The sequence below is a fragment of the Nanorana parkeri genome, unplaced genomic scaffold (assembly GCF_000935625.1).
Source record: "Nanorana parkeri isolate BGI_ZX_2015 unplaced genomic scaffold, ASM93562v1 scaffold477, whole genome shotgun sequence".
NCBI lineage: Eukaryota > Metazoa > Chordata > Amphibia > Anura > Dicroglossidae > Nanorana > Nanorana parkeri.
This window is the reverse complement of record NW_017306745.1, coordinates 762,834-790,728: the sequence shown is the minus strand read 5'-3', so window position 1 is coordinate 790,728 and position 27,895 is coordinate 762,834. Positions and strand designations below refer to the sequence as shown.

The 27,895-nt window shown below is 45.5% G+C and overlaps 1 protein-coding gene across 3 annotated transcripts in view; it reads right to left on the bottom strand.

Annotated features, from left to right (window-relative positions):
* The window catches only part of SGCE (sarcoglycan epsilon), a 50,012-nt gene that overhangs the window by 21,741 nt on the left and 376 nt on the right, over window positions 1-27,895 (bottom strand). For all 3 annotated transcript variants that reach the window (XM_018560763.1, XM_018560761.1, XM_018560762.1), the window contains exons 2-5: window positions 12,899-13,021; window positions 10,547-10,704; window positions 3,357-3,429; window positions 2,140-2,338 (exon numbers count right to left, since the gene is read on the bottom strand). In XM_018560763.1, the coding sequence (XP_018416265.1) occupies window positions 2,140-2,338; window positions 3,357-3,429; window positions 10,547-10,704; window positions 12,899-13,021 (553 nt within the window). The remainder of the gene's footprint in view (window positions 1-2,139; window positions 2,339-3,356; window positions 3,430-10,546; window positions 10,705-12,898; window positions 13,022-27,895) is intronic.

Here is a 27,895-nt window from a genome sequence, read left to right as displayed (position 1 = left end):
AGCAGGCAGTGTGGCATGGCTGCTCTGCTGCACAATGTTTACAGTGTGCCTGCCGACCTCTTTCCTCTTTCCGGGCAGAGTGTTGCAGGTTTCTAAAAGTAAGGGCCATACACATCTCCCTGCTCAACTCTTAGCAACCTGGGGCACTCTGGTCGGCGTCCTACCCAGCTCCTGACAACAAGTGACATCATTGGGTGCCAGGAGCTGGAAGGGATACCAAGCTGGGAGAGGAGGGTGGCGTCACTCAACCTACACCACATAGCCTCCCCCCCACCCGTAAGGCCAAAAAAGGCAATAAGGCTAGGGATGGCACTGACTACATATATTGCCAGGTAAGTAACTCAGAAGGTATTCAAGTCAGAGGATCAGCATGACAGCCAGGCAAGTCGCTTTTTTTTAAAAGGAGACCAGAAATGACAGTTTCCAAAGTTTCTCTTAGCACAGGTTCACTTGAATCTGTCAGATGGGGGGGCAGTGGTGGAGCTGGATCTGCCTGGGATCACTGAAAACATGTGAACTGCTTGTAGCGCCAGTACATGTTAATGGCACCCCAAACGCGGCAGGCATAGCGTGCGTCTTTGCCGGACAAAAACGCACATGGAGCTGCAGCTCAAACTGCTGCATAAGCTTCTCCCCCGTAGGGCAGCCCATTAAAATGAATGACGGGCTTGGCAGCCCGGTGCCATGGTGCATTAACATGGTTCCCGTTCACATGCGCCTCAACGGCCAATAGGAATTAGGTTAGGAGGAGATTGGTGTAGATTGGACAACCAAATAATCTCTATAGGTCTACAAAAAAGGATATAACATTAATTTGGCCTTAAATCTGCATGACAGAGTAGTTGTCAGTCAAAGTATCACAGCGATGAAAAGTGAACATGGCCAGGTAATGAAGGGGTATGACCGGCTGGTACTGAAGAGGTTAAATCTCAAAAAACAGCAAGTTGTTGATCTCCAGCAAAGCAGCCAGAGCTGTCTCCAAGTCATGTAATTTGTCTTTTCCCTAATAACAGCATCTCAGGCTTCCGTGCAAGCAATTATTTAGGCGTTATTGATGCATGACTGCTTTCATTACAAGTTAGAAGAAAAAAATTGACTCACCCCTTCTTTTTATAGCCGGGACAGGCAGGGGACGCGTGAAATGGGCGAGCAATAAAATGTACAGAAAAAATACATGAGAGCATCTGCCACTTGTGCCAGGAAAAACAAGGACATGTTTTGTTCATATGAAAGGAGCGGAAAACGCTTGCCAAACTATTCTAATGACTGTGTTAGTCCTTTAAATATATCATATGCTTTACAATATCCACAAAGATTTGCTTTCATCTTCATTAGAAACACAATGTACTAACAAAGCATCCAGAGAGTACACATTTCATGACAGGAATTTATTCCTTAAAGTGACTGTATCATGGGAAAAGTATGGGGGCCGCCATTGCTGAACACCCCTTTAAAAAATGTTAGTTCCCTGGCTGTCATGCTTTCTAATATCCACAAAAATAAGATTTCTTAAAAGCACACTGTACTAACAAAGGATCCACAGAGTACGCGTTTCATGACAGCACTGTATGTGACTCTATCATGTGAAAAGTATGGAGGCCGCCATTACTGACCTCCCCTCTAAAAAATCTTGGTTCCCTGGCTGTCATGCTAATTCTTTCAAATATCCACAAAGATAAGATTTATTAAAGGCAAACTGTACTAACAAATGATCCACAGAGTACAGGTATCAGGATGGCACTTTATTCACATTTTTTGACGCAATTGTGCGTCAAGGTGCAGGCAAAGACACACATTTTACCTGCTCCATTTTGGCCACCATTAACAAGTAATGGCACTGCAATCGTGTCACGCGTTTTTACCCTCGTTGTGTGAACGCACACCCATGTGCATGCTTTGGCACGTCTTCGTATCCATGGCAAGTGTGAACGGGGACTAAGACCTCATCTCAGCCCACAAGTCACATGACTGGTGCCCAGGGGCTTTTGACTGCTAAGAGGCGGAGCTTTTTTGTGTGTGTACTGTGACAGGTCAGGAACTGATTCATGGAGACGTGTGAGGTGACTGAAGGGTCCACTTTATGATCACAGCTTTGGGTACATCCCGAGCAGCAGGAAGTAGAGTAGAAATTTAACTCACCCCTCCTTCATGTCATTGATGGGCAGAGGCACCCGGCCCCCCCGGTCCAGCGCAGAGGTGATGTTTATTGCATTCAGGCGATCCGGCTGCCAAACGTTTTTCACGGCTCCGAGGAAATCCCCTAGAACCTCACTGGCCAGCATCTCCTCCACGTTCATGTTCCTGATAAAGAACTCGGCTTGGTATGGGAGGGGGAAATCTGTCATAAGACACACAGAGAAAACGTTGGTTTCATCAGTGAAATAAGACAATCTATAACAGGGGTGCCCACAATTTTTGTGTTAAGATCTACTTTTCAAATGACGAGCTACATGAGATCTACCAACTAAAAAAACTTCCCTCACGTTCCTTCTCTCTCACTCTCCTAACTGTCTCTCCTTGCTCTCCTGGCTGTCTCTGCTTGCTCTCTCTCGTGATCTACCAGCATCAGCTTTGTGAGCTACTGGTAGATCACGATCTACCTAATGGGCACCTCTGATCTATAACAATGTTATGAAATCTCTATGGTAACGTGAGAACATTCAGGGCTGTTGCTGCATTTTGCAAGAACATGAAGCTGAAATTTACTTATAGTTTGCCTTTTTTTTTTCTGATGTCATTATAGACCTTATTTTGGATCCAGTGACATCATCACTGGGTCTCTGAGCTGCTCTATGGAATGCAGGCAAATCATAGCTGGTGGGAGGGGCCGGCAGGGTGCAGTACATAGCTTCCTGGCTCAGTACTCCTCTCAAGATGGAAGCAGTGGGCTGGCTTTTGGGAGACGTTATGCTGCCCTGTCCTCTGCGAAGAAAACCCGCCGAAGAATGGCATTTTGATAGATGCCGGCAACTTATAAACAATTGAGCGGAGCTAGCAGTGACAGCTAGCTCCGCCCAACTGTTTACAGTTGTAACAGGGGAGCCATGATTGGGCCGAGTCATCATGACTTTGCCCAATCATGGCTCTCACAGTTCTCTATGTCCTGATTGGGCAAAGTCTTGCACAGGACCTGTGGTTAGGTGCATGGCTTTAGCCAATCAAAGCTCGCCAATGCACACAGTGCATTGCGGGGCGTTCAGCGGGTGAACAGTACGCCGGTTGCCCTTATAGTTTGTGTGTTAGATGAACACACGAACTAGCAATGTTCAAGTTGAACTCACATTCGACTCGAACATCGAGCCCAACCCTAATTGTCACATAGCGGAAGAGTTTGATTGTAGGAGTGACAAACTCACCTTCTGAAAACATGATGTTGATGACCAGATTGTGTCTGGCCGTCTCGAATGATCTTCTGTTATATGCAGTTATCTGAAAAAATGATAAAACGGGAATAAGATTCAATTCTATGATACTGCACATGATGATAAAGAAGTAATTTCAGGGAGGTGTCCCTCTCATTTCAGGGAGGTGCCCTTTCCCCACCACCATCCGCGGAGGAGGGTTGGGGCGGGCTGGGAGAGAGCACCCCCCTGAAATGATGGCAGATAGCACAGGAAGCAATAGCTTCTTTGCTATCTGCAGGTTTTTTTTTCTGATTTTTGTTTTTTTCAGATAAACCTTTCCGGGAGGAAGTGTTTCTCTCCCGGGCGGCCGGGAGCCGCTATCTAATAGCGGGAGACACCCGTAGTGTCCTGGAGAGTTGGGATGTCTGCCACAGCCTCCCACCCTCCGAGATCACTCTGCTGTAGACAGGAGGAAGCATTTTCTCAGTCTACTCCCCCCCCACCAGTAAACAGCCTGCTGCAGGCAGGAGGAGGCAATTCCACACTCTCCTCTCAACCGCCCCCCAGAGATCACTCTGCTGCAGGCAGGAGGAGGCATTTCCTCAGTCTCTTCCCCTCGAGAGATCAGTCTGCTGCAGGCAGGAGGAAGCATTCCCTCAGTCTCTTCCCCTCGAGGGATCAGTCTGCTGCAGGCAGGAGGAAGCATTTCCTCAGTCTCTTCCACCCCAGTGATCGGACTGCAACATTCTAATTTTGCAGCAAGTCTCATGGTGAGAGGCTGCAGTAGGGGCTGATCTGTGTCAGACATTGTAAACACAGCAAAGAATTGCACAGGTCCCAAACGTTACATAATTATGTCATCTTTATGCCAACATCTCAGCTCAGAATGGTGACCCTGAATGATGGCTAAACAAATGCGGTCCCATCCTTCTGGAGAAAAAAGCAGATGAAACCATAGTCACGGGGAGTGTTGTGATCTCTGAGAGGTAATAAATACCTGAAAGTGTTACTCTTAGGGGTCTATTTATACACAATTCACAGAGCCATTCACCCTGCAAAAGCTAACGCTCTTGGTATTTTTTTTTTTTTTGGGTTGAATGTAATCTAATGTAATACTGCATTATGGCCACTAGATGGAGCTGAGGAGCATGGGGAATAAATACTTATTTTCACAAGCTCCTCAGCTCCATCTAGTGACCATATTGCGGTATTACATTACATTTGACCTGAAAAGAAAACATACTTGGAACATTGGTTTTTGCCTCTGTAAATATAGAATGAACATTCAGAGAGTTTCACGGGGTGAATAGCTCGGCACATTATTTATAAATAGACCCCTTAGGTGTCAGTCGCACCATGTTCATTGAGCTGCGTTGATCAATGCAGGATCAATAAAAGGACACATAGGAAACACTTGTGCCCTGTTCACACCATACATGTGCGTTGCATAAAAATTACATGCTTGCATTTAAACGCAGTGCGCAGGAACCTGTTACAATGCTGGGGAGCGCATCACAACGTGCTGTTGTGCATTGAGTTGAATAAAATATTGTTTTGTTAAGTTTCAAGAAAGGTAAAAAAAAGAAAAAAATGTAAATGTTGTTACAATGATGCAGAACACACACTGGCGTCAAATGGTAAATTAAAGCAACACAACGCATGGTACTGTACAGTAGGTGCATTGCGCAACAGCATGCGTTAAACACGCAGTAACGTGCGATTAGCGCAACGCTCTAATGCGAATGGGCGCTCAAATGGTTTTCTTGTTTCAGATTCTGAGCGTTTTTGTCTTAATACAAAATGTGTAAATAAGTCTAACAAAAAGAAAATGTAAAAAAAAACAGGCCGTCTTGTCTTATTTCGAGCGTGTGTTTATCACTGCCAATAAGCGCCATGGCGGTGAAAGCGTTACTAATTATAATCCACAGCGATCCCCTGGGCGTCCGCGAGAGCCGAGCGGGATAATGAACGTGGGTGAAAACTAAACTAGGTCAGGGTTTTATATAACATATTTCATCTTCCGTGTAAAAATAAATATAAACGGCACAAGGTAAAAAATAATAATAACCGAAGGGATATCAGCTATATACAGTATATGAATTGGGGGTAGGCAACCTGGGCACGGCAGCTGTGGTGAAACTACAAATCCCAGCATGCCTCTGCATCTGGGGGTCATGCCTGTTGCTGCCAGTCTTGCAATGCCTCATGGGACATGTAGTTCCAAAACAGCTGTCAAGTTGGCCTGCCAATTGTATATGTCATAACCTAGGAAACAGATGGGGGGAAAAAAGTTAGAAAAGAAACAGGCGCGTACATATAAATTCTGACTCTACTGAAAGCCAAATGTTATTTATTTGATTTTGGATGGAGTAGAAAAGGGTTTAAATCCCATTAGGCGCTGTAATACAACAGATGTAATACCACATTATAAACACTAGATGGCGCTGAGGAGCATAGGGAATAAGTATTTATTAATGTAATGTAATACTGCTCTATGGTCACTAGATGGCGATGAGGAGCATAGGGAATGAGTATTTATTAATGTAATGTAATACTGCTCTATGGCCACTAGATGGAGCTAAGGAGCATAGGGAATAAGTATTTATTAATGTAATGTAATACTGCTCTATGGCCACTAGATGGCGCTGAAGAGCATAAGGAATATGTATTTATTTCCTGTGCTCCTCAGCTCCAACTAGTGGCCATAATACAGTATTACATTACATTAGACCATCAGAAGGAGCCAATCAGCTGATCTGCAGCGCAAGGTGCATGCTGATAGGAGAAGAGAGCATAGAGACAGAGAGATGAGCGTAATAGCCTACTGCTTCTTCTTACACTGTGCAGTCACAGGGTGGGGGTGGGGAGGAGACTTGTAAATTAATTGCAGCAGAAAGAGATCACGTCTGCTCTCCTGCCTGGCAGGTCTGTGCTGTTCTGTAGGGCTGTGTAAATCTTAGGACTGGATGGACAGAAACAGTTCAGCTTTAACCCTTCGCTACATCTAAAGCTAAAAATCACTTTTATTCATATACTTCAAAGCCGGACATTTTTAAGGGCTCTGGAAGGCCCCAGCTGCCCAGGATACATGGCGATGGAATTCAATCTTCTGAGAGGGGCAAAGGAGCCGTGTATACAGACATCCGCGCTCAAGCTGTACGCCGTGTCTCATTAATTCAATTTCCTCTGAGAGTTCAACATCTGTCCCTCACAACATGTGCATTCATAGTCATCATTGGTCGAGGCGGCGGGTGGAGGGGGGGCGTCACCCCGCCTGCATACCGCACGTTTATACATGGCTGCTATACATTATGACAAGGCCAAAAATCTATCTGCGGCGGCGGGAGAGGGAAGGATAATGACATGTTGTTCTAGGACATCACTCATAGCTGGGCCCGGCTGTTTTATCCATTACATCATGTATAACAACTGGCCACAGGCACAACAAAAATCTGCTAGAGAAGGTAAAACACAAACAGGCCAATGTTATGGGCGCGGGGGTGACTGGCTGGAAGCAAATCAGGATTTATCTTTCAGTCTGAATACTGCAGTTGGAAAATGAGACAAGGGATTTGATTGGTGGCAGTGGGCAACGGCTCGATATAAAGCCGCATAGCTCCACGTCTGTCAGTGATGGAGCGTGCATGGGGGCGACCACCTTCTTCCCTCGTGGGAGTGGGACTATGTTCAGTACTGTCTATTGGAGAGGAAGGGCAGAAGGTCCCATGCACTCCATACATGGAAATACATATTGTCAAGTGTGCTGGATCTTGCGGGACAGTTCCGGGATTCTGGAGGTTGGGTCACAGTGTCCACGTCCCGTGGAGTGGCTGTGCAATTGTACCAATGATGGGACTTATTGTAGACCAATGACACCAATGATGAGGATTATTGTATCCCACTGACACCAATGATGGGACTTATTTTATCTCACTGACACCAATGATGGGGCTTATTGTATCCCACTGACACGTTAGAGTTAGGACCGCACTATAAGAGGTGCCTTGGCGCGGCAGTGCGGCTTACACATCCTTTGCAGAAGACGTGTATCCAAACCTCTGTCATTGTCCTTAGTGGTGAGACAAGTTGTTTTACATGCTGGTTTGTGAGTGTGCCATGATGCCTTTCTACTGTTATTGTATCCCACTGACATCAATGATGGGCCTTATTTCATCCCACTGACACAGCTTGTTTCACTCACACTGACATCAGTGATGGGGCTTATTTTACTCTTCATGCACCTCCAGGTCCTTGTTTGGTCTCAAAAATAGCAAAACATAGAAGGGAAGGCATGAGGCTACAAGCCATATGTTGTGGAGCCATGCCTACTTTTGACCACACCCCATGTGTCCAACATTTCTTCTTGAAAACCTTCAAAGTGTTCCTCCTAATTATTCCCAAATGTTGGCAAAGTACTTTTCCTGACTCATCACATACAGATACAAGCAGCAGTGGAGATGAGTATCAGTGGGTGGGGGGTCCTATCAAGAGAACCTGTCAATCTGACCTGAATGAGCAAAGTGACAGATTCTCTTTAGAAGCCTTAGGTGGAAGACTTCTGTAAAAATGACTGTTTCTCCAAAATAATTTCAGCTTGAGACTTATGTAATGAATGCTGTTTTGTTTCTGTCACATTTTAATCCACGTTGGCCTTTGTCAGATTTGTGTATTGTGACAAAGTAAAGGTTACTCAGAGTATCATGCCGGGACACAGCTGTGCTCCTATTTCCAGCTCTGCTGTAAACTTTAACGTTCTTGACAGCTAATCTGCCATTTACATAAGATGAGAATGTCACAAATTCCCTATTATGTATATTCATCTGTCCTGGCCTTTAAAGAGACCCTGTCACCAAATGCAAACATGGAGTAAAAAGCACAAAAACAAGTCCTCCAAAAGCTTTACTTGCAATGTTTTTTCCCCCATAAATGATTTTTGAATTCACGTGCAATGTGCCTTTGAACATTTGACTACTTCGGGAAGAGACGATTCTCTAGTACTGCCCCCTCCCTCCTTACATGTCACATCCTAACAAGAGTTCTAACCACTCTATCCAAAAACAAATGGCTTTAGATACACTTTAAAGGATGAATGCCACTTTATGTGGCAGCCCCAAATTCCATCCTTTGCACCCTTGGCCACAGACTATCTGGGGTTCCAGACCCGGCGGTGCTCCTCTCCTCTAGCACTACCCATGTGAATCCTACGCATGCCACACAGAAGGATGACTAGCTCCTTCATGAGCTCAGTGCCACTTTATATACAAATTCATCCCCTGCGCCCTCTGCCACAGACTTGGAGATCAACATACTTACAGTGGATTAGCAGACAGTGTAGTCACTATCCAGGAGGTCCGGGTCAGCACAGTGCTGCTCTCCTCTAGCACTTCCCATGTCAAATCCTGAACCCCCTATACAGAATGATGGCCATCTCCATAATGAGCTCACTGCATAATGGCAAGTATTCTCTATGGCTGGTGTAGGCGCTCTGTCATTAGTGAATAGCCAAGGGAAGTCTAGTCTTGACACTCAGCACTCAACACTGTAGACACCCCCTAGTTGACCATTCTTAGGTGAATGACTATTGCCTGGAATGGATTTTCTGGCCGAGTAATGGAATAACAGAAAACTGGTCATAGGAATCATGGCTGCAACTGTTTATTCTGCTGTATAAACCAGTATCTACACCACTCAAGAGGGGCACCTATAGATCATGGAGTCCCATAGCAAATTTTTAATAGGGACCCTGGCTATCTCCTCACTGTCATTGATCATTGATGGCAATGACCATCACAATAGTTTATATTATGACATACTGTACTTGTTACCACTCAATTACACTATAGCCCTAAAACATTGTGTGTAGTGTGTGTGTGTGTGTGTAGGTCTGTGTGTGCGTGTGTGTAGGTCTGTGTGCGTGTGTGTAGGTCTGTGTGCGTGTGTGTAGGTCTGTGTGCGTGTGTGTAGGTCTGTGTGCGTGTGTGTAGGTCTGTGTGCGTGTGTGTAGGTCTGTGTGCGTGTGTGTAGGTCTGTGTGCGTGTGTGTAGGTCTGTGTGTGTGTGTGTAGGTCTGTGTAGGTCTGTGTGTGTGTGTATGTGTAGGTCTGTGTGCGTGTGTTTGTCTGTGTGTGTGTTTACGTCTGTATGTGCGTGTTTGTCCTTGTGCGTGTGTTTGTCTGTGTGTTTGTCTATGTGCGTGTGTTTGTCTGTGTGTGTTTACGTCTGTGTGTGCGTGTTTGTCTTTGTGCGTGTGTTTGTCTGCGTGCGTGTGTGTAGGTCTGTGTGTGTGTGTGTAGGTCTGTGTAGGTCTGTGTGTGTGTGTGTAGGTCTGTGTAGGTCTGTGTGTGTGTGTGTAGGTCTGTGTAGGTCTGTGTGTGTGTGTGTAGGTCTGTGTAGGTCTGTGTGTGTGTGTGTAGGTCTGTGTAGGTCTGTGTGTGTGTGTGTAGGTCTGTGTAGGTCTGTGTGTGTGTGTGTAGGTCTGTGTAGGTCTGTGTGTGTGTGTGTAGGTCTGTGTAGGTCTGTGTGTGTGTGTGTAGGTCTGTGTAGGTCTGTGTGTGTGTGTGTAGGTCTGTGTAGGTCTGTGTGTGTGTGTGTAGGTCTGTGTAGGTCTGTGTGTGTGTGTGTAGGTCTGTGTAGGTCTGTGTGTGTGTGTGTAGGTCTGTGTAGGTCTGTGTGTGTGTGTGTAGGTCTGTGTAGGTCTGTGTGTGTGTGTGTAGGTCTGTGTAGGTCTGTGTGTGTGTGTGTAGGTCTGTGTAGGTCTGTGTGTGTGTGTGTAGGTCTGTGTAGGTCTGTGTGTGTGTGTGTAGGTCTGTGTAGGTCTGTGTGTGTGTGTATGTGTAGGTCTGTGTGCGTGTGTTTGTCTGTGTGCGTGTGTTTGTCTGTGTGTGTGTGTTTGTCTGTGTGCGCGTGTTTGTCTGTGTGCGTGTGTGTGTTTGTCTGTGTGCGTGTGTGTGTTTTTGTGTCTGTGAGTGCGTGTTTGTCTTTGTGCGTGTGTTAGTCTGTGTGTGTGTGTGTTTGTCTGTGTGCGTGTGTTTGTCTGTGTGCGTGTGTTTGTCTGTGTGCGTGTGTTTGTCTGGTTGTGTGTGTGTTTGTCTGCGTGCGTGTGTTTGTCTGTGTGTTTGTGTGCGTGCGTGTGTTTGTCTGTGTGCGTGTGTTTGTCTGTGTGCGTGTGTTTGTCTGTGTGCGTGCATAAAAAACAGTTTATACCTCAATAATGGTCGGCTTTCCCACGCTCTCAAAGGTTGGAGATCCATACAGTACGCCATCACTGAAAGGTGTCCGCTGAATGTAACGCAGCCAACCCGGTCGGTCGGGATAGCCCATTAAATTTGTGTTAAAGGTAATTGCATCGTTGCTTAGCTCCCCTATTCAAGAAAAAACAAAAACATTATTTCAGTTGCCAGATCTACTTAAAAATAAGAATGGCATACACCTCCTATATACCCAGAAATGTATGTACTAAATATATTTATTGCCAAAAGCATTGGGACACCCCCTCCAAATCATTGAATTCAGGTGTCCTGTGAAATTTCTTTGCTACCAAATATTCCGCGGTCACCTGTTACTGGTATTTTAACAAAGTGGAAGCAACTGGGAACAACAGCAACTCAGCCAGGAAGTGGTAGGCCACGTAAAATGACAGAGCGGGGTCAGCGCATGCTGAAGCACACAGTACGCAGAAGTCGCCAACTGTCTGCAGAGTCAATAGCTGCAGACCTCCAAACTTCGTGTGGCCTTCAGATTGGCACAACAACTGTGTGTAGAGAGTTTCCTGGAATGGATTTCCATGGCCGATCAGCTGCATCCAAGCCTTACATCACCAAGTCCAATGCAAAGCGTGGGATGCCGTGGTGTAAAGCACGCCGCCACTGGACTCTAGAAAAGTGGAGACGTGTTCTCTGGAGTGACCAACGCGCTTCTCTGTCTATTATAGCAGCAAATGGCGGGCCAACCAAATACTGAACCCTACAGACTAAAACTGGGATGCCATTAGTTCATGTGCGTGTAAAGGCGTCCCAATACTTTTGGCAATATAGTGTATGTAATTATGTAATTCCAAACAGGTTACAATTACAACCATCGTTTTCCATTCTCTTACTATTGTAAAGAAATTATCAGGGGTCGTGTTATTACAAAATCCCTTCTATAGCCAATAAAACTCCTCTGTAGACACGAGACTCTCTGCATGCATTGTTATAGCAAAGAAAGAATCTGTGGAAGTCCCATAGGCTTGTATGCCCCTAGGCTAGGGAGTATGTAAAGATATCTATAAGGGATGCCGTCTTTAATATAGCGCTAGCAAACATTCTGTGCATGTCTGTCCTCTCTACACATGGCACATTTCCTATTGTACATGCTTCCTTATACTTCCCTGAAGGCATGTGCCTTATAGAAATAATTTAAAGCGTTTTTACAAAAAAACTTTGAAAAAAGGAGCCCCAGGACGCAGCTTTTAGCCATAGAGTGCTAGTATGTACAGGATATCAGCATATTATGGCAGTCTTACCTGCCAAACTGATCCCCTCCAGCGCTGCGCTCCCCCCTCACTGGTGCTTCCATAGTCTCGTAGGTCTTCGTCCAGGTTTCTTGATAAGCTGGGCTCCAATGATGTCTCATGCATGCGAATGGGACTTACTTCATCTCAGCATGCTGGGTTCTCTGCACTGAGCTGCACATCTGCAGCTCGGTATACAAAACAAATTCTGAATGGCATCAAGAAGCTTTTATGACAGAAGAGAATTACACGGTCTCTTTCGTCTTAGAAAACCTGCCAATCAGCATTTTGTTCTTACATTACGTCTACTTTAAGAGTGCTGATATTAGGGTTCAAAGTGAACCTGTGGTTTGCCCATGCAGCTTATACTGACCTTCACTTCGCTCTGGTCAGACACCACTAGTGAAAGGAAAGTCCTGAGTGGAATAATAAGTTGCTGGACTCATAGGTTATAAATGTCTTCGGATTCCCAATGTGAAAGCTTTGATTGGCCCAGAACTGTCACATGGAGTGTATTACATGCTTATGTATACCCAGAGGCACTGGGCATTTCCTTTGACATCAGGCACTAAATGAAGTGGCAGTGGGGCAAAGAAAATGTACAGAAGCGCTGGAGTGTGAGTGAAAGAAGCAGCACAAGGAACCAATCAGTTAATGTGCTGCCAAAAACCATGCTGATAGCAGGAAAAAGCAGAGTGAGAGAGAGATGAGCATATCACCGGGCTGCTGCTCCTCTCACTGTCCGTTCGCAGGCTGGGGGTGGGTCCATGACACCCTGGGCTCAGAGGAAGCGAGTTGAATAATGCTTGTCATCAGACTGAGGGCGTCTAATGGCTCAAAAAGTACTGCAAGGAAATATTTGTGCCAAACATAAATATTGCAGCAAAATCTGGTTTAGTTACTTTATCTTTTAATATTCTTATTTTTGGCTCTTTACAAGGACAGTGCAGGAATGGCAAGCGATGATTCTGACATGACTGAGTCCCTTTAAGCTGCCCATCTGTGTATGTGCACATACAGTATATACAGTATATATATGTGTGTGTGTGTGTCCATTTTTGTACCTGGCTTTGGGTAAGGAGGGAATTCCCCTTTGTAGTACTCTCTCTCCAGAACGTGGACGAACAGAACCCCGGAGGAAGGATAGACATTGCGGTCAGAGTGCACCTTGGACAGGATGGTGTACACTGCAATGAAGAGAATAAAGATTAAACGTGAACACAATTTGTATATGTGGCGCTAGGGGGGAGAATGGTGCGAATAGCTGCGAGGGAAGTAACAGTTTATTAATGTGTTAGCACAGTATCAGGTTATTACACACAGTGTGAGCTGCTGATACTGGATACCAGGAAGACATCACAGCTTTGGTAATGTAGACATCTGAAAACCATTAAAGGTTGAAAACATATGCAGACCTCATTGTGTTTATATTGTAAGAGCACCTGTCACACCAAAGTGCACTGAAATAATTGATTGTTTCACTCGTTCACATAGCATGTACTTTTTTGGCAATACTTCTTTATTGCTGGTATTTAACTATAGTATTTACTTATTGACATACTGTAGCACTGACACTTTAATACTTATTACAGGTATGTAAAAGTCGCTATCAATTTACACAGCGCATTTACATACAGTGTTTACATCAGTCCCTGCTCCCACAGAGCTTACAATCTAAGGTCCCTACTGTTGGAACTTCTTGCACAGCCTCACAGGGAAGAGCTTACAATCTAAGGTCCCTACTGTTGGAACTTCTTGCACAGCCTCACAGGGAAGAGCTTACAATCTAAGGTCCCTACTGTTGGAACTTCTTGCACAGCCTCACAGAGAAACACAAGCACACAGTCTTATATGTATGCTGCACATGGCTTGGAAACATGAAGATTGTTGGAACTTCTTGCACAGCCTCACAGGGAAGAGCTTACAATCTAAGGTCCCTACTGTTGTCTTCTTGCACAGCCGCACAGAGAAACACAAGCACAAAGTCTTATATGTATGCTGCACATGGCTTGAAAACAGGAAGCCGCAGCTTTTATTCTCTACCTTATTCAATACAACAGAGTATACACCATTGATACTGTATAACAGAACTTATAAACACTGCCATCTACTGACCAAAATTGTATACTGCAGGAGTTATTGCAATAGATACAATAATGTATATTCTAACACCTACCTCACATTCATACACATACTAGGGCCAATTTAAAAAGGAGCCAATTAACCTTCCAGCATGTCTTTAGACCGGGCGTTTCTCAACCTTTTTTCAGTCACGGCAAAATCTCGAGGCACCCGGGTCTAAAATGTATTGGATTTTACAGAGGCCCAACGCAAAAACACACAAATGTGTGGTTCCTCCCTTTACATCGATGTCCCCCCTTCAAATTAGGAGCCTTCCCTTCATATCAGGACCCTCCTTTCACATCAGAACCCCCCCTTTCACATGAGAAGCCCCCTCCCCTTCACATCTTTCATAACATTAGAAGTCCCCCGTTATATTAGAGCCCTCCTTTCACATCAGAGTTCTCCCTTCACATCAGTTTCCCTACCATTTGAAAATGTCAAGGCATCCCTGTAGAAGCCAGGAGGCACCCTGGTTGAGAAAGACTGCTTTAGAGTGTGGGAGAAAACCCAGAGGAAATCCCGGCAAGCACAGGGAGATCATAGAAACCCCATGCAGATAATGTCCTGACTGGGATTCAAACTAAGGACCCCAGTGCCGCAAGGCAAGAGTGCTAACCACTAAGCCACTGCTGGCTTTTGTATAACTTTGAAAGTCAAAGATTTTAAAGAGGAACCTGAGCCCAAATGTATTTTTATTTAGGGAATAGCAAGTAAGAGTTGAAGTCCAATTCTGGGCTCCGTGGTCTTCTTACAAGTGACACCCCTACCCCCAGTATGTATGATATACAGATCTCCCAATCTTTTCCAGTGGTGGGCAGGGCTTTGTAGATACAGACAGCGCTGTCCTTTCACCATGACCCCCCCCCACTTTACATTAGAGCCCACCTTTCATATCAGAGTTCCCCTTTCACACCAGGAAACCCCTTTCACACCAAACCCCAACCCCCCTTTACATTACAGCCCACCTTTCACATCAGAGTTCGCCCTTCACATCAGGAATCCCCTTTACACTGGCATAGTGTATGGTCAGCTTTAGGAAAGTTGGGATCCCATAAACAGTATGATTTTCACAAAGCGCGCCGTATTTTCTGAATTCCGCTTGGCTTATATTATGTGGTCAGTTTAAATGCAAAGCGCGTTTCATCTCACTGGGGCCTTTATTATAAATTTACATGAAAAATGCAGAACTGTGTCCTAGAACAGAATGGTCCGTGCTTGTTCTGGGAGGGCTCACATGTACAGCTATGAGGGCATGGAATCCGATGTATTATAGGACATCTACAGTAATGTCATGAATACAAAACATCCTTTGTTTCCAGACATTTACTGAAGTGCCATCTGACTTGTTTTACAGCAGCCCACTCCTCTCCAGCCTCTCTCCAAATTTCACAGCTCTGATTGGCTGCTGTGATGGAGTGGACAGAAAAACACTTCTAACAAGACAAATGTGACACTGGTTCAAGACAACAAGGAAAAAAATAATCCAACCACTAATAAATTTTTAATCCATAGGGTTGAGCATTTCCAGCAAACCGAGACTCCCTGATTAGAAGCTGCCTGCACTAACGCGTTTCACTCATTTAGGGCTTCATCATAAACACATGCTATATATTTTGGGCCAGCAATGCACCAAAACATCCAAGAAGCACAGTGCACCACAATGCACAGTAGAGGGCTACCATACAATGTGGTGCGCTGCAACACATTTTAGACATGTGCGATTTGTTTCCTTCTGAATCAAAATTCGTAACGTAACAAATCAGATGAATTTTCCATAATTCGGACATTCGGACACATCCGAATTTCCGAATCCCAATGCATCCGAATGTGTCCGAATCCGAATTGCCGTTTCTGAATTTCAGATCCCCTCCGAATTTAGTTAAAAAAACGAAACTGAATCGAACATGTGACTTTTCTGGCCAATCAGATGTGTTTTTTGGTGTAATGCATCCCAATGGGTCTGAATACGAATTTTCATTATGGCAACATGGGAGCCATATACAGTATATACATATAATACTAAAGCTGAGGCTCCTAGACCCGAAATGCCATTCGGGTCTGGGAGCCTCAGCTTTAGTACTGTATGTATATGGCTCCCGGACCCGAATGGCTTTCGGGAGCTCCCGAATGCAATTTGGAAATTCGGATCCCAAATGCCATTTGGGTCTGGGAGCCTCAGCTTTAGTAATATATGTAACTATATGGCCCTCAGACCCGAATGGCATTCGGAATCCGAATTTCCAAATTGCATTCGGGAGCTTACAAATGCCATTCGGGTCTGGGATCCATATACTGTACATATATTACTAAAGCTGAGGCTCCCAGATCCGAATAGCATTCAGCAGCTCCCAAATGCAATTTGTAAATTCGGCTCCAGAATGTCATTCGGGTCTGGGAGCCTCAGCTTTAGTATTATTATCTGTATATGGTTTTCTGTGTTATTCGCAACGAATATTCGTAAACTCCACCGAAACTAATGAAATTTGGATTTCGTCCAAATCCGAAACCCGAACCGAATTGAATTTCGGATCCGAATCCCGAAATAACGAAATATCCGAACCAAATTGAATTTTTCCGCAGCTTACATGTCTAACACATATGCATTGGAGCTGCATTGTCTTGTATTCCAATTAAATTGCACCGTAATGCGCCCACACAAGTAATGTGCAATGCATCCCAGCAGAAAGGTGTGAACCTTTGGAGAGAGGGAGTGAAATGCTCCCTATGGTGAATGCTACACAAGTGCCTTGTACTGGTGATCAGCTTTACACTGAATTGTCTAATTATTTAAGATTAAAGCATGATCCCTAGGACAAGAATGTTATATATCACAGCAAACCACTCCTAAGATGTGGTGGCTTATTGCAGGTTTTTGTTTAATGTACTGTTTGAATATGAAATAAAAAAATGTTGATTAAAAAAAAAAGCATGATCCCTAGGACAAGAATGTGATATATCACAGCGAACCACTCCTAAGATGTGGTGGCTTATTGCAGGTTTTCCTCTATTTTCACCTGGTGATCCTGCCAGTAACAACACTTCCTGACCTAGGGTGACAACACTCACTCACCATATCTATGGAAGATCATTAGTGTCAACCTAGGACACAAGTCAGTTCCCAAGAGGCCAGTAATTCCACCCCTCAGCCCATTAACACCTTGGTAGAATCTCCTTCTCTACCATCACCTTAAACAATTAGCAGACACCTATGTCTGGCTGTAAAGAGAAATAGAGAGTCCTACCGCACTCCTGACCGAGAAGCCCCATATAATGTGGGGGGCAGGCTAAAGTGGGCGCAGATGGCACCGCCAGATACTTGCAAAACAGAAAAAATGGTCACCAGCACAACAAAATCCTTTTCTTCATTCTTGCAGGTCATATCACCCTGCATGGCAACGTGTCAGAACCTGTCCGGTCCCTTCATCAGGCAAACAAAAAGTGATTACCCGATGAAGGGACCGGACAGGTTCCGAAACGTTGCCACACATGGTGATATGACCTGCGTGAATGAATACAAGGATTTTGTTTTGAAGAGAACTTGGAGTGCTGGTGACCATTTTTCTGTTTTGGCTATAAAGAGAGGTTCCATATTACCGACCCCTCTGCTTCCCATGATCACAGCAGTCAAGGCTCCCTCTCCTCCAGTCCAGGGACTTCCAGGAAGTGTGTCACGTCTACAGAACACCTCCCCTCCTGGTAGGTGTTCTGCAGTCCACAGAGAGAAATGGCCAGGGTTGATAAGACTGCTTGAGATAATGCTGAAGAGCCCATGAGAAGTTATCAGCTCACTGGACTTCTGGCAGGTTCAACTGTTATTTTTTGCACTTATCAAACAGATTTAAAAAAAGCTTTCAACAGTATATTTAAAGTGACACTAAAATCAGGAGTTAGATCTTAAAAATGCATTTAAGTACCTTAAATATGACCAAAAATATATCTTATTTGTGTATCACTCGACTGTAGGTAAGTAGCCCCCCCCCCTCCTCCAGAAGGAAGGACAGTGTCTCCACCAATTTAGAGATGATTTGAGGATCTATAGCTGAGTGATACACAAATAAGATACATTTTTGTTAATAGTTGAAGGTCTGGAATCAGAAGAGTGTCAGGAGAGAGGAGAGGAACATCCCCTCCTCTCTATGCCGGCATCCATTACCAACATGGCCGCCGGCAGGCGTCAATCAGATGGCCGCGCATGCGTGATGACGACATGGCGGGATGTCACCCGGTCTGGAGACTGGGTGACACCCGGCCTCGGAACACCCCTGTCTGGAATGTATTTTTAAGATTTAACTCCTGAGTTTGGCATCACTTGAAGAGCCCAAATGGGGACAAATAAGAGAAGTTCATTGTTAGGGTTTACATACACTTTGTTACTACATGCTTTTTGTTTAGCTTGCAGGATAAGTAGCCACACGTTCCATTCCATCACTTGTAATTTTAGTGACATATTTGGGCTACGAGAGACTTCAACACTGGGATCTTGAGTCATGTAAAGCAGCCATGCTTAGTCGGGGACACATTTTTGGTTATGGTAGAGGTTCGTGGACACACCGGGTAAGATGACTTCCACACACGGTTTAGGCTGTAACTTACACATAACTCACCTCCATGTATTAAACCTTCATTAACACAGAACAGATTGTAAGTACTTTGTACGAGGACAGCACTGGGGGGAGATTATTCATTCCAAGTGTGCAGCCCATACTCACCGTGACTCCTCTCAGCAGGCTTTAGTCTGCTGAGTAAACGAAGGGTCGGCCGCTTAGCCATCCAGTAAATTGACTCGCTTTTGTCGTCGGCCCAGCTTAGCAAAACCACTTTGCAGAACAAAACAAAACAATGTCGGATTAATATAGAGATTGCAGATCTTTAGGTTTGGTACAGAACAGGAGACAGATGTAGCAGAGAGACTTCAATTTTATAGGAATCACATTGGTGGAAATTCGAGCAGTGTGTGGCACTGCCGGCACCCCTCCAGCCTATTTTTGAATCGACTTTTGTCGAAGGGTAAAAAATTGTCGGCCGAACAGTGACGTCCATGGAAATGATATATAACACAGTTTATGAGTCACAACACATTATGGCCACTAGATGGAGCCAAGGAGCAAAAGGAAATTTCAATGCTCCTCGGCTCCACCTAGTGCAGGGGTGGGCAACTCCAGCTCTCCAGCTGTTTTGGAATTACAAGTCCCATGTGGCATTGCAAGACTGGCAGTTACGGGCATGATGACCAGATGCAGAGGCATGGTGGGATTTGTAGTTAAAGCACAGCTGGAGGGCCGGAGTTGCCCACCCCTGACCTAGTGGGATGGAAAAATAGGTTATCTTTCAGTGCAAAAATTTGTATGCAAAAGACACGTTCTTGCTGCACCTGAATCTTTACAACCATAAAGAACATAGTTACAGCGCATCTTTATGCAGTTCAGATGCCTAATCAGTTCAAAGGTCAGTCCACCATGATCAGTTCACTGAGATTCCATTGTTTGGGAGATGCTGGAGAGTCAAACTACCTGACAGTTTTTTCACTATCTCAGGAACTTTATTACTGAGCACTCGGAGTTCCCAGGTCTGTACACCTGCTCTGCCCATTATGAGGGGTTCTTACCATCCCTGTGCTGAGTTCCCGGGTCCGTATACTTGCTGTGCCCATTATGAGGAGCTCTCACCCTCCCTGTGCTGAGTTCCCGGGTCCGTATACTTGCTGTGCCCATTATGAGGAGCTCTCACCATCCTTGAGCTGAGTTCCTGGGTCTGTACACCTGTTGTGCCCATTATGAGGAGCTCACACCATCACTGAGCTGAGTTCCTAGGTCTGTACACCTGCTGTGGCATTTCCAAGGGTAGGAAACCTTATCACTCTAGCTGTTGTGGAACTACAAGTCCTATGAGGCAATGCAAGACTCTGAAAGCCATAGACATGACTCGCAGTGGCATGATAGGATTTGTAGTTTCCTGACAGCTGGAGTGGCAAGGTTTCCTACTCCTGCCCTACTCTATCCAAGACAAAAAGAATCTAGCTTTAGATATACACTATATTGTTAAATGTATTGAGACAACCCTCCAAATCACCTGTTAGTGGTATTATATAAGTTGAATAGTCACAAGTTTCTCTCCCATTTTTATGTGATTTGAATATAAAAAAGTTCATTGATATTCTCTGCGCGCTGTTTGTAATTTTCTTTATTTTGCATATTTCTTTATTCAGGATGTGTGCTTACACTGTGTATATACAGAAGGCCACGTCCATTAAAATCAATGCAAATTCACACTCAAATGTCCAAAAACGACATCTAACCCAAGAACTAATATGTAATGTAGTGCGGCTTCGCGGCCCATTAAAGAGGAACTCCGGAAACAAAAACATTCACTTAAATACTGTATATTCCTCAATAGCCACACAGGATATAAATCCACTTTGTGTGAGACAAATGCCTTTGCAAACCCAAATATTATAATGTAAGAGTAGCAGTGACATCATCACTGTGATGCACATAGCCAGTGTTGTTGATGTGTTTAGATAAAGCACTGAGATCTTGAGGAATGCTGAATTAAGTTTTACTTGCTTAGCATCAAACAGGAATAATATATATCACAGATAAAAGCATACGTATAGAAAACCTAGCATACAGACTAGCATAGACTAGCTTTGCACCACAGCGCCATCCAATGCTCAAAAGACAATATTACATCTCTGAATGTCAGCAATACAAATCAGTGTATATCGGCATAGGCTGTTGTATTTCCAAAAGCCAGTACAGAAAGCAGAGCTGTCGGATGGACCCAACAGGCCCCACCCACTGGGGGCTGCCTGCAGAAAACAACAGGAGGGTGCGGAGACAAGACCAGTCACCCTACACAAGGAGAGAGAACAGCAGTGAGCGGTCTTTATTACGGGAGGGGGCGGAGACAAGACCAGTGACCCGGCAAAAGGAGAGAGAGAGCAGCAATGACCGGTCTTTATTACAGGTGGGGGCAGAGACAAGACCAGTCACCCTGCACAAGGAGAGAGCAGCAGTGACTGGTCTTTAATACAGGGAGCTCCTGCACAGAGGAAAAGTTTCACATGGGACTACTGCGCAGATCTGGATATCTGAAATACGCAACGCTCACCAAAGATTCTAGAAAGATTAAACAAATGTTGTATTTAGACAATATTTGGTTATCGAGTTCAGATTTAAAGCAGAACTCCAGGCAAATAAAAGCTTAACCCTTTCAGAGCCTCTGTCCGGCATCCTACTCACCATCTGGCAACCAGTGACGTCAGTGAGCTGGGCAAGACGCCAGCCAGAGTGTCACATTTACCACCACCCATGTGACCCAACGAGATGCCACCTGAGGCATCTGACTCTGTCTATGGAGGAGGAGTGTTGTCACCCTAGCAGGGTCACCAGGTGGAAATAAAGCAAATAAAAACTACAACAAGCCCCATGCATCCGTCACATCTCAGGACCAATAAACTGCAATTTATCACATTTTGGTTTTGGATTTACATTTTAGGATTTAAAGGTCAACTCCACCCCAGAGCTGATATTGCAGATTGTCCTGTTTGGCGTAAATCGGAGCCCGGCATAAACAAAAGTGATCTCCGGGAACAACGTGTCATCTGATTTTGTTATTTTGTTTGGATCTAAAAATGGCAACAGTATCTTACCCTTCAAATCTAATAGGAAATCGGCGGCGCTGCCAAAATTCCTCCCGTAGGCGCAGCCAGTCATCATTCATTTCCCTTCCGTTTGGCTCCGTCAGTCGAATTTTGTGTTTGAAATGGAAAATGTAATTATTCTATAATATCAATGATATCAGTGCGTGTCATATGTGAACCTTGTCTATGGCTGGAGAGCAGGGTGAGCAACTCCGGCCCTCCAGCTGCCCTTTAACTCAGGGATCCCAACCTGAAAAAAGTAATTTCAGGGAGGTTCCCTTTGCATTTCAGGTCGGTGCCCTCTTGTAGTTCCACAACAGCTAGAGGGCCAGAGTGGCCCACCTGGGCTGTAGACAGAGAAGGCAGACTACCGGATAAGGTTGCCTGACAATCAAAAAAAGTTTTATAACTCAAAAAGGTTTTCAAAAGGAATCAAGGGAACCTGTCCCAAGCCTAAGATGTTTGTAATTAGCTGACACAGGGATTATAAAATAAACAAATGTATCTCAGTAGTCACCTTCCCTCTGGAGCTGTCACCTGCAGCACTTCCTTACCACCACTAGGTGTCATACGTCTATGTCTGTAATCCACGCTGCCACACCCACAAAGGAATGTAACAGAGTTTTAAAAACACAGTAGCCCATGGGTGAGGTAAACTCAGTGGTGTCACAAGTGGGGTGCGGGGGGTGCAGGCCTCAAGGGGGGTGAGGGGTGTCACCCCGCCTTGGGACGCCACTGGGTAAACTTCAAATCCCATGTGGTATTGCACAGGCACGACCCCCAGAAGCAGATGCATAATGGGAGTTGTAGTTTCACCACAGCTGGAGGGCCAGAGTTTGCCTACCCCTGGTGTAGAGTTTGGTCCTGCTTTGCTTCTAGCTTGGCTTGGTTTCTGTCAACTGTGCTTCAAGTTGGTCTGCGGCTTACCAAATGTGTCACCTTCTCTGGCTGCCTACCGCGGACATGAGACTTAAATTTGGTACGGATGTTTGGAAGTGTGGAAGGAAAGCACTGGGCCCCTGTGGGGATTCTCTCGGTGATGTAGTTAGGTGATGTGAATATGGGTCCTCTGGCTAACGGGTTGGCAGCCTCCGCAATCCAAAGGAACTCCACGATCTCCTTGGCTCAATAGTGAACACAGTACATGTGAGAACTGAAGCGACACACCAATTAAAATAGTCCAGATACAACTTTATTCCATTGGGGCCCGGGGGGCATTCAAGTAGAGTATCCAACGCATTTCAGGGGTCCACAACACCCCCGCCCCCTTCATCAGGCTACGTAGCCTATGCTGTATTCAGTACGACTCTCCCATTCACTCCTCACAGTTTGGGGTTCGTTCCTCATTATTGTGACAGATGTCATTGGCATATTGTCTTGAAAAATGCCCAGAGTCATTCAACCTGAAAGATTGAGGACTTACTGTGATTGGAGATTATTATGGACCCTGAGGAGGTATCACCATAGCACCCCGTACTTACTGTGTTATGGATCCACCCCCTGAGGAGGTATCACCATAGCACCCTATACTTACAGTGTTATGGACCCACCCCCTGAGGAGGTATCACCATAGCACCCTGTACTTACTGTCTTATGGACCCATCCCCTGAGGAGGTATCACCATAGCACCCTGCACTTACAGTGCTATGGACCCACCCCCTGAGGATGTATCACAATAGCACCCTGTACTTACTGTGTTATGGACCCACCCCCTGAGGAGGTATCACCATAGCACCCTGTACTTACAGTGCTATGGACCCACCCCCTGAGGAGGTATCACCATAGCACCCTGTACTTTCTGTGTTATGGACCCATCCCCTGAGGAGGTATCACCTAGCACACAGTACTTACTGTGTTATGGACCCATCCCCTGAGGAGGTATCACCATAGCACCCTGTACTTACAGTGTTATGGACCCACCCCCTGAGGAGGTATCACCATAGCACCCTGTACTTACTGTCTTATGGACCCATCCCCTGATGAGGAGGTATCACCTAGCACACAGTACTTTCTGTGTTATGGACCCATCCCCTGAGGAGGTATCACCATAGCACCCTGTACTTACTGTCTTATGGACCCATCCCCTGATGAGGAGGTATCACCTAGCACACAGTACTTTCTGTGTTATGGACCCATCCCCTGAGGAGGTATCACCTAGCACACAGTACTTACAGTGTTATGGACCCACCCCCTGAGGAGGTATCACCATAGCACCCTGTACTTACAGTGCTATGGACCCACCCCCTGAGGAGGTATCACCTAGCACACAGTACTTACAGTGTTATGGACCCACCCCCTGAGGAGGTATCACCTAGCACACAGTACTTACAGTGTTATGGACCCATCTCCTGAGGAGGAGGGGACATTCATCCAGTGGGGTAAGGTATGCTGCTGAGTCCCCTCTTCTCTCGTGCAGCTGTCAAGCTCTCAGTCTGTGACCGAATTCCCGACTTTTCAGAAAGGGTGACATCCAAATCACTGTCAGTCATTTTGGTGTCACCCCCTCTGAAGGTGTCACCCGGTGTGGACCGTACCCCGCTTGTGATGCCACTGGGTACAGCAGTCCAGAAGTATGTTGGGGTGCCATTCAAACGAATGGCAATGCACCTAGCACACAGTACGGAGAATTTAGCTAAATGCAATGGTGAGATTGGGCCCTTAAAGTAACCCTTTCAGTTGCCGATATTTGCAAAAAATATGCAAAATACAAACTATTCAGCCGCGCTGTGTGATAGCGCGTGCTATGCGTCTTTGCATTGAATATTACAACAATAAATGATTTGCTAATTATTGCTATAAGTACTTGACACAGTATCAGCCTCTTGCAATCCCTGTACAGCAGAGCTCAGACTGAGCCAGGAGTGCTAACAAGGAGCATGCTGATAGGAGGAGAGAGCAGGGTGGCATAGAGATAAGCTCGTCCTTTAACTATCCAGTCTCAGGCTGGGGGGGAACAAGACCTGTACAAGCTACTTTCCTGCAACACAGAAAAACCTGGGCTCCTGCCCTGCCAGGTAAGGCTCTACTGTGTGGCAGAGCTGTTCAAATCTCAGGAATGGATGGACAGCAATGGTAGGTAAAACAGCTCCCTTGTGTGTATATTGTATCTGTGTATTTAGCCTGGGGTTAGGCAAGCTTGGCACTCCAGCTGTTGTGGAACTACAAGTCCCATGAGGCATTGCAAGATCCTGAAAGCCACAGCCATGACCCCCAGAGGCAGAGGCATGATGGGATTTGTGGTTTTAGCACAGCTGGGGTGCCGAGTTTGCCTAGCCCTGAGTTTGCTTGGAGTTCCCACAAACACTGAAGCAATATAATGGATTTGCCTCCTAGAGCAGCAATAGGTTAAACTCTGAAATAATCCATTTATGGATCATTGCCGGTCACAGGAGACCTCCCGCTTGTTGTTACAATGTCTCCACACGAGCCAATGGCTGATCTCTGCTCCGATTTCCCTTATTTGGCCAGATATTACTTTCAGCTGTATTGTGCCAATGCCATTGTGAACTCAGAGGGCGAGGGATCTGTAGCAACGGATATTCAACAGATTAGAAAAAACTATCCAAACCAAGGCGGCTGCTATGGGGCCCTTGAGATGGAAGGGGGCCCCATGGGGTTGCTGAGGCAAATGAAACATAGAACATGTGAAGATAACACAGTACGGTATCATTTAGGCCTCATTCACATGAGAAAAGTCCGGCATGTACAACTCTGTGCTGCGTGCACAGCCGTATCGGGCAGCGCCCGGGAAGGACAGGTGCTGCGTGTGAATAGTGTGCAGCCCCCGTCCTTCTATATGGGACTAGGCGGCCGTACGCTGCCCTATGATCTGTAGTTACACCCCTCACATGACTCTTGTATGAGGACAATATTTGCTAATTCCAGAGTTCAGCTTTAAGTTTATTGGTGTCACATGGCAGGGAATAAAGACAAATGCAGATATACAATGGGGGGAATTTATCAAAACTGGAGCAGAAGAATCTGGAGCAGTTGCCCGTGGCAACCGATCAGTTTCTCTCTTTTGCTCAGGTAAGATTTGAAAATGAGAAGCTGATTGGTTGCCGTGCACAGCTGCTCCAGATTTTGTCTGCTCCAGTTTTGATAAATTCCCCTCAATGTATCCTGTAGGTGCTCTGTGAGTTCCTGGCTTAGGCCCCATTCACACTAGAGTGGATGCGTTTCAGCGCGGTTTCCGTGCGAAATTTAAAAGGGCGTTTTTAATTGTGTTTCAGCGCTGAAGCACAATTAGAAACACCCAAAAATGCACTGATCAGCGCGTTTCCATTCACCAGCATGGAAAAAAAGGCTCGGGGAGCATTTCGGGTGGCAGGTGGTTCAGATGGCGCAGAGCCGCGCAATCGCATGAATGGTCCCCATAGGGATGTATGGGATCGTTCATGCCGGATGTTCAGTGCGGATAAATCCACACGAAAGAACTGCCCTGGTGCGAATGGGGCATAAGACAGACTCTGGTCAGGTGACACTATAGGGGCCAGTGACTGTTAAAGCACAGCTCAAAACTTCTCTGCACGGGGGGCTCTCTGCTGAACCATATCTACCACCGAGCACAGGTTCAGCAGTGCTATTTTATTAAAGCATATCTAAAGAAAAAAACTTTTTGGGATGAAGAATGGAATGGGTAAAACCCCCTGTCAAGCTTTGCTTACTTTGTCCTATTAGCGAGATTTAAGTCACTTCCTGTTGTGGAGATACAACAGGAAGTGAGAGGAAATCGCTCTAAAGTAAGCGAAACCTTTCAGATGGTTGTCACTGGAACAAGATTTTCCCTCTATTCCTATTGGGGTGACAACTCTAAATTCCCATCACAGTGGTCACCAGGACACATAGGGAGGGTAATTTTCCCAGTGGGGACACTTCCCATTCTATGCCAACACATGGTGTCAAATACACTGTAAGATAACATGACAACGGTTAGACTGCCATCAGCCCTTAAAGGGACCCTGTTGTCAGACCTTTCATTTCAACCACAGTCTTAAATATATATGAATCTATATATAGAGGAAAGATAGATAGATAGATAGATAGATAGATAGATAGATAGATAGATAGATAGATAGATAGATATGAGAGAGCGAGAGAGATATGGATATACAGATGGATGGAAGGAGAGAGAGAGAGAGAGATATGTAGAGAGAGATATGGATAGACAGATGGATGGAAGGAGAGAGAGAGAGAGAGAGAGAGATATATGGATAGACAGATTGATGGAAGGAGAGAGAGAGAGAGAAGAGAGAGAGAGAGAGAGAGAGAGAGAGAGATCGGATGATATTTGCATTGAACATATTGTATGCATGTTATTCACCTGCAAAAGGTCTGAGGCTGCTGCTGGGTGCCGCCATCTTGGATGTGACGTCAGCAGCCCCAGTGCTGTCACTCCAGTGACACTCTATATCAGGGGTGGACAACCTCAGCACTCCATCTGTTATGTAACTACAACTCCCATGAGACATTGCAAGACTGACAGCCACAGGCCTGACTCCCAGAGCCAGAGGCATGATGGAATCTGAAGTTTCATCACAGCTGAGGTCGCCTACCCCAGTCTATAGCATCCGCCTTCATTCCTCCCTGGCAGATACATAAAAAGTTATGTAAGGTGACAGGAGGGGGTGGAGGAGCTGTGCCAGCACAGACAGTAAATAGACGCTCCCAGAAAAGGAGAGTGCAAGAAGGGAGGGGGCTGTGCTAGAAATTTACTCATTTTGAAGCAGTCAAAAATGCTCGCAAGTCAATGAGAAAAGGTTTATGAACAGGAAAACACTGTATGTAAGCATATAAAGTACTTGATTTTTAAGGTTAATGATAGGTTCTCTTTAAAGGCACCCTAGCCCTTATGACGTATACCAGACATGCCACATTACCAAACCGGGTGCACCACCACGGCTTCTGCAATTTTAAGGTTAGTGACAGGTTCTCTTTAAAGGCACCCCAGCCCTTATGGCGTATACCAGACATGCCACATTACCAAACCGGGTCCACCACCACGGCTTCTGCAATTTTAAGGTTAGTGACAGGTTCTCTTTAAAGGCACCCAGCCCTTACGGTATATACCAGAAATGCCACATTGCCGATCCGGGTCCACCAACACGGCTTCTACAATTTTAAGGTTGGAGTGAGGTTTTCTTTAAAGGCACCGCAGCCCTTACAGCATATACCAGACATGCCACATTGCCGATCCGGGTCCACCACCACCACGGCTCACAAGGCTTCCCGGTACTGAGATACAGCCGATGTAACGGCGTGCACAGGATACAATTATCACAATGTATTTCTATAT